Raw genomic sequence first — 8,239 nt, forward strand, 5'->3', positions numbered from 1 at the left:
CTCATACATAGTGTATCATAGTGTATCATCATACATAGTGTATCATAGTGTATCATCGTGTATCATAGTGTATCCTCATACATAGTGTATCATAGTGTATCCTCATACATAGTGTATCATAGTATATCCTCATACATAGTGTATCATATCGTATCATCATACATAGTGTATCATAGTGTATCTTCATACATAGTGTATCATAGTGTATCATAGTGTATCATAGTGTATCATAATGTATCATAGTGTATCATAGTGTATCCTCATACATAGTGTATCATAGTATATCCTCATACATAGTGTATCATAGTTTTTCATAGTGTATCCTCATACATAGTGTATCATAGAGTATCATAGTGTACCATAGTGTATCCTCATACATAGTGTATCATAGTGTATCCTCATACATAGTGTATCATAGTGTATCATAGTGTATTCTCATACATAGTGTATCATAGTGTATCCTCATACATAGTGTATCATAGTGTATCATAGTGCATCATCATACATAGTGTATCATAGTGTATCATAGTGTATCCTCATACATAGTGTATCATAGTGTAGCATAGTATATCATAGTGTATCATAGGTTATCACAGTATATCATAGTGTATCATAGTGTATTCTCATACATAGTGTATCATAGTGTATCCTCATACATAGTGTATCATCGTGTACCATCATACATCGTGTATCATAGTGTATCATAGTGTATCCTCATACATAGTGTATCATAGTATATCATAGTGTATCCTCATACATAGTGTATCATAGTATATCATAGTGTATCATAGTGTATCATATCGTATCATCATACATAGTGTATCATAGTGTATCATCATACATAGTGTATCATAGTGTATCATATTATATCATAGTGTACTCTCATACATAGTGTATCATAGTGTATCATAGAGTATACTCATACATAGTGTATCATATTATATCATAGTGTATCCTCATAAATAGATTATCATAGTGTATCATAGTGTATCATAGTATATCATATTGTATCATAGTGTATCATAGTGTATCCTCATACAGTGTATCATAATGTATCATCATACATAGTGTATCATAGTATATCATATTGTATCATAGTGTATCCTCATACATAGTGTATCATAGTGTATCCTCATACATAGTGTATCATAGTGTATCATCGTGTACCATCATACATAGTGTATCATAGTGTATCCTCATACATAGTATATCATAGTATATCATAGTGTATCCTCATACATAGTGTATCATAGTGTATCATAGTATATCATATTATATCATAGTGTACCCTCATACATAGTGTATCATAGCGTATCATAGTGTATCATAGTATATCATAGTGTATCATAGTGTATCATAGTGTATCATATTATATCATAGTGTATTCTCATACATAGTGTATCATAGAGTATACTCATACATAGTGTATCATATTATATCATAGTGTATCCTCATAAATAGTGTATCATAGATTATCATAGTGTATCATAGTGTATCATATTGTATCATAGTGTATCATAGTGTATCCTCATACATAGTATATCATACTGTATCATAGTGTATCATCATAAATAGTGTATCATAGTGTATCATCGTGTATCATCATACATAATGCATCATAGTGTATCATTGTGTATCCTCATACATAGTGTATCATAGTGTATCATAGTGTATCATAGAGTATCCTCATTCATAGTATATCATAGTGTATCATAGAGTATCATCATACATAGTGTATCATAGTGTATCATATAGTATAATAGTTTATCATAGTATATCATAGTGTATCATAGAGTATCCTCATACATAGTGTATCATATTATATCATAGTGTATCATAGAGTATACTCATACATAGTGTATCCTCATACATAGTATATCATAGTGTATCATAGTATATCATATTGTATCATAGTGTATCATAGAGTATACTCATACATAGTGTATCATAGTGTATCCTCATACATAGTATATCATAGTGTATCCTCATACATAGTGTATCATAGTGTATCCTCATACATAGTGTATCATAGTGTATCATAGTGTGTCCTCATACATAGTGTATCATAGTGTATCATATAGTATAATAGTGTATCATAGTATATCATAGTGTATCATAGAGTATCCTCATACATAGTGTATCATAGTATATCATAGTGTATCATAGAGTATACTCATACATAGTGTATCCTCATACATAGTGTATCATAGTATATCATAGTGTATCATAGAGTATACTCATACATAGTGTATCCTCATACATAGTATATCATAGTGTATATCATAGTTCATCATAGTGTATCCTCATACATAGTGTATCATATTGTATCATTGTGTATCCTCATACATAGTGTATCATAGTGTATCATAGTGTAGCATAGTGTATCCTCATACATAGTGTATCATAGTGTATCATATTGTATCATATTGCATCATAGTGTATCATAGTGTATCCTCATACATAGTGTATCATAGTGTATCCTCATACATAGTGTATCATAGTGTATCCTCATACATAGTGTATCATATAGTATAATATTGTATCATAGTGTATCATAGAGTATCCTCATACATAGTGTATCCTCATACATAGTATATCATATTGTATCATAGTGTATCATAGAGTATACTCATACATAGTGTATCATAGTGTATCCTCATACATAGTATATCATAGTGTATCCTCATACATAGTGTATCATAGTGTATCCTCATACATAGTGTATCATAGTATATCATATTGTATCATAGTGTATCCTCATACATAGTATATCATATTCTATCATAGTGTATCAGAGTATACTCATACATAGTGTATCATAGTGTATCATAGCGTATCCTCATACATAGTGCATCATATTGTATCATAGTATAGCATATTGTATCATAGTGTATCCTCATACATAGTATATCATAGTGTATCATAGTGTATCCTCATACATAGTGTATCATAGTATATCATATTGTATCATAGTGTATCCTCATACATAGTGTATCATAGTGTATCATAGAGTATCATAGTGTATCATAGTGTATCATATTGTATCATATAGTAGCATAGTCTATCATAGTGTATCATAGTGTATCCTCATACATAGTGTATCATAGTATATCATATTGTATCATAGTGTATCCTCATACATAGTGTATCATAGTATATCATAGTGTATCATAGAGTATCATAGTGTATCATAGTGTATCATATTGTATCATAGAGTATCATAGTCTATCATAGTGTATCCTCATACATAGTGTATCATAGTGTATCCTCATACATAGTGTATCATTGTGTATCCTCATACATAGTGTATCATATTGTATCATATTGTATCATCGTGTATCATAGTGTATCCTCATACATAGTGTATCATATTGTATCATAGTGTATCCTCATACATAGTGTATCATAGTGTATCATAGTGTATCATCATACATAGTGTATCATAGTGTATCCTCATACATAGTGTATCATAGTGTATCATAGTGTATCCTCATACATAGTGTATCATAGTGTATCATAGTGTATCCTCATACATAGTGTATCATAGTGTATCATAGTGTATCCTCATACATAGTGTATCATAGTGTATCATGCAGTGTTATGACTTCTCTCTAACAGGAGAAACAGGGATGTGATCTGCAGTGTCATGACTGCTCTCTAACAGGAGAGACAGAGAAACAGGGATGTGATCTGCAGGGTCATGACTGCTCTCTAACAGGAGAGACAGAGAAACAGGGATGTGATCTGCAGTGTCATGACTGCTCTCTAACAGGAGAGACAGAGAAACAGGGATGTGTTCTGCAGTGTCATGGCTGCTCTCTAACAGGAGAGACAGAGAAACAGGGATGTGATCTGCAGTGTCATGACTGCTCTCTAACAGGAGAGACAGAGAAACAGGGATGTGTTCTGCAGTGTCATGACTGCTCTTTAGAGTGAAACACTAAAATATCCCCGGACAGGAAGAGATGGAGGGACGTAATCAAGGCTTTACGCACCACTTGGCACAATGAGGCCCAAGTAAGTAAATGGCTGTTTTGTGATGTTCTTCCCTCTGTCCCTGATGATGTGAAATATAACCCCCAGCATGCTCTTTGTTCTCTACCTCTTCCTGGAAGAGGTTCTGTCGGTTCTTTAGGGCTCGGAGGCGGTTCTGTTTGTCCTCGTGCTCCAGGTGCTCGTCAGGGGGCTGGAAGTAGCCAATCAGATCCTGCAGACTCAAACTGACCGACTCGATCGGCAGGTCGAGTGTCGAGGTCTTTCCTTTTTTACTGAGGGTGTCCAGACCCCTGGAACACAGAGAGAGACGTTACTGAGGGTGTCCAGACCCCTGGAACACAGAGAGAGACGTTACTGAGGGTGTCCAGACCCCTGGAACACAGAGAGAGACGTTACTGAGGGTGTCCAGACCCCTGGAACACAGAGAGAGACGTTACTGAGGGTGTCCAGACCCCTGGAACACAGAGAGAGACGTTACTGAGGGTGTCCAGACCCCTGGAACACAGAGAGAGAGACGTTACTGAGGGTGTCCAGACCCCTGGAACACAGAGAGAGAGACGTTACTGAGGGTGTCCAGACCCCTGGAACACAGAGAGAGAGACGTTACTGAGGGTGTCCAGACCCCTGGAACACAGAGAGAGAGACGTTACTGAGGGTGTCCAGACCCCTGGAACACAGAGAGAGAGAGAGACGTTACTGAGGGTGTCCAGACCCCTGGAACACAGAGAGAGAGAGAGACGTTACTGAGGGTGTCCAGACCCCTGGAACACAGAGAGAGAGAGATGTTACTGAGGGTGTCCAGACCCCTGGAACACAGAGAGAGAGAGAGACGTTACTGAGGGTGTCCAGACCCCTGGAACACAGAGAGAGAGGCGTTACTGAGGGTGTCCAGACCCCTGGAACACAGAGAGAGAAGTTACTGAGGGTGTCCAGACCCCTGGAACACAGAGAGAGACGTTACTGAGGGTGTCCAGACCCCTGGAACACAGAGAGAGAAGTTACTGAGGGTGTCCAGACCCCTGGAACACAGAGAGAGACGTTACTGAGGGTGTCCAGACCCCTGGAACACAGAGAGAGACTGCAGTGTGTATCCCCATGTTTCACCTAGAGGAGTGTGTACTGTGTGTCTCCATGTTTCACCTAGAGGAGTGTGTGTCTCCATGTTTCACCTAGAGGAGTGTGTGTCCCCATGTTTCACCTAGAGGAGTGTGTATCCCCATGTTTCACCTAGAGGAGTGTGTGTCTCCATGTTTCACCTAGAGGAGTGTGTACTGTGTATCTCCATGTTTCACCTAGAGGAGTGTGTGTCCCCATGTTTCACCTAGAGGAGTGTGTACTGTGTGTCCCCATGTTTCACCTAGAGGAGTGTGTCCCCATGTTTCACCTAGTGAAGTGTGTGTCTCCATGTTTCACCTAGAGGAGTGTGTGTCTCCATGTTTCACCTAGAGGAGTGTGTACTGTGTGTCTCCATGTTTCACCTAGAGGAGTGTGTACTGTGTGTCCCCATGTTTCACCTAGAGGAGTGTGTACTGTGTGTCTCCATGTTTCACCTAGTGGAGTGTGTGTCTCCATGTTTCACCTAGAGGAGTGTGTGTCTCCATGTTTCACCTAGAGGAGTGTGTATCCCCATGTTTCACCTAGAGGAGTGTGTACTGTGTGTCTCCATGTTTCACTAGAGGACTGTGTGTCTCCATGTTTCACCTAGAGGAGTGTGTGTCTCCATGTTTCACCTAGAGGAGTGTGTGTCTCCATGTTTCACCTAGAGGAGTGTGTGTCCCCATGTTTCACCTAGAGGAGTGTGTACTGTGTGTCTCCATGTTTCACCTAGTGGAGTGTGTGTCTCCATGTTTCACCTAGTGGAGTGTGTATCCCCATGTTTCACCTAGTGGAGTGTGTATCCCCATGTTTCACCTAGAGGAGTGTGTGTCTCCATGTTTCACCTAGAGGAGTGTGTACTGTGTGTCTCCATGTTTCACCTAGAGGAGTGTGTACTGTGTGTCTCCATGTTTCACCTAGAGGAGTGTGTACTGTGTGTCTCCATGTTTCACCTAGAGGAGTATGTACTGTGTGTCTCCATGTTTCACCTAGAGGAGTGTGTGTCCCCATGTTTCACCTAGAGGAGTGTGTGTCTCCATGTTTCACCTAGAGGAGTGTGTGTCTCCATGTTCCACCTAGAGGAGTGTGTACTGTGTGTCTCCATGTTTCACCTATAGGAGTGTGTACTGTGTGTCTCCATGTTTCACCTAGAGGAGTGTGTACTGTGTGTCCCCATGTTTCACCTAGAGGAGTGTGTACTGTGTGTCTCCATGTTTCACCTAGAGGAGTGTGTGTCTCCATGTTTCACCTAGAGGAGTGTGTATCTCCATGTTTCACCTAGAGGAGTGTGTGTCTCCATGTTTCACCTAGAGGAGTGTGTACTGTGTATCCCCATGTTTCACCTAGAGGTGTGTGTACTGTGTATCCCCACCTGATGAATCGGTTGAACAGGAAGACGGTACTGCGTATGACCCGTGCGGTACGGGACTCCTCGTGTTGTGAGCGGGACAGGGTCAACCCCATCGTCCATGTGACCCTCGTGGTGCATGATGGCCTGAAACAGACACATTGTCACGTTCTGCAGATGTTGAGACAGAACAGGAGAGGTTTTCTTACACGGTTAGCTTTGACACTGTTAGCTTAGCATTGAGACAGAATGGGAGGTTTCTGACTGTTATCTTTGACACTGTTAGCTTAGCATTGAGACAGATGGGCGGTTTCTGACTGTTATCTTTGACACTGTTAGCTTTGCATTGAGACAGAACGGGAGGTTTCTGACTGTTATCTTTGACACTGTTAGCTTAGCATTGAGACAGAATGGGAGGTTTCTGACTGTTTATCTTTGACACTGTTAGCTTAGCATTGAGACAGAACGGGAGGTTTCTGACTGTTATCTTTGACACTGTTAGCTTAGCATTGAGACAGAATGGGTGAATTTCTGACACAGTTAGCTTAGCATAATGGCTACGCCCAAACATCATTACACCACACTACAAATGCACACGACTCAGAGGTTAAACTGAACCTCTCTCATCAGAACATGTCCCTCACTGAAAACCCATCTGGTTGAAAGATAAATGTCACATCCGCAAACAGGGAGACAGAAAGGCTGGCTCTTTGACACTGTTAGCTTAGCATAATAATGCTAATGGTTTTATTCATCAGAATGAGTGTGTTTCTGACACGGTTAGCTTAGCCTAATGGCTTTAATTATATGATATAAGCGTAGCTTAATGGTTTAATTCCAGCGAGACAGCCTGGAGCTGATTGAGAAGAGCTCGTTAGGAAGACATTTATAAAAGTCTGTGAGTCATAACTGCTCCTGCTAGACGCCGGGATGTTAGTCGACCGGCTGAGGAAACCATGGAGACGAGCTGAGACCAGACACCTTCTCCTGGGGACCAGGCTGGGTCCTACAGTATCCTCTCTATAGACTAGATAACTTCTCCTGGGGACCAGGCTGGATCCGACAGTATCCTCTCTAGATAACCTCTCCTGGGGACCAGGCTGGGTCCGACAGTATCCTCTCTAGATAACTTCTCCTGGGGACCAGGCTGGGGTCCTACAGTATCCTCTCTAGATAACCTCTCCTGGGGACCAGGCTGGGTCCTACAGTATCCTCTCTAGATAACCTCTCCTGGGGACCAGGCTGGGTCCTACAGTATCCTCTCTAGATAACTCTCCTGGGGACCAGGCTGGATCCGACAGTATCCTCTCTAGATAACCTCTCCTGGGGACCAGGCTGGGTCCTACAGTATCCTCTCTAGATAACCTCTCCTGGGGACCAGGCTGGATCCGACAGTATCCTCTCTAGATAACCTCTCCTGGGGACCAGGCTGGGCCCTACAGTATCCTCTCTAGATAACCTCTGCTGGGGACCAGGCTGGGTCCTACAGTATCCTCTCTAGATAACTTATCCTGGGGACCAGGCTGGGCCCTACAGTATCCTCTCTATAGACTAGATAACCTCCTGGGGACAGGCTGGGCCCTACAGTATCCTCTCTCGATAACTTCTCTGAGAGACCAGAGAAAATAGCTGTGCAGCAACGCTCCCCATCCATCCTGACAGAGCTTGAGGGGATCTGCAGAGAACAATGGGAGAAACTCCCCAAATACAGGTGTGCCAAGCTTGTAGCGTCATACCCAAGAAGATTCGAGGCTGTAATCACTGCCAAAGGTGCTTCAACAAAAGTCCTGAGTAAAGGGT

The 8,239-nt window shown here is 41.1% G+C and overlaps 1 protein-coding gene across 1 annotated transcript in view; it reads right to left on the reverse strand.

Annotated features, from left to right (window-relative positions):
- The window catches only part of LOC109887079 (ryanodine receptor 2), a 307,522-nt gene extending 300,921 nt beyond the window's left edge, over nt 1–6,601 (reverse strand). The window contains 3 exon segments of the mRNA XM_031820923.1: nt 4,103–4,286; nt 6,464–6,552; nt 6,554–6,601. Coding sequence (XP_031676783.1) covers nt 4,103–4,286; nt 6,464–6,552; nt 6,554–6,601 — 321 coding nt within the window.
- Nucleotides 6,602–8,239: the final 1,638 nt, after the last annotated feature.

The sequence above is a fragment of the Oncorhynchus kisutch genome, unplaced genomic scaffold (assembly GCF_002021735.2).
Source record: "Oncorhynchus kisutch isolate 150728-3 unplaced genomic scaffold, Okis_V2 scaffold3741, whole genome shotgun sequence".
Lineage (NCBI taxonomy): Eukaryota > Metazoa > Chordata > Actinopteri > Salmoniformes > Salmonidae > Oncorhynchus > Oncorhynchus kisutch.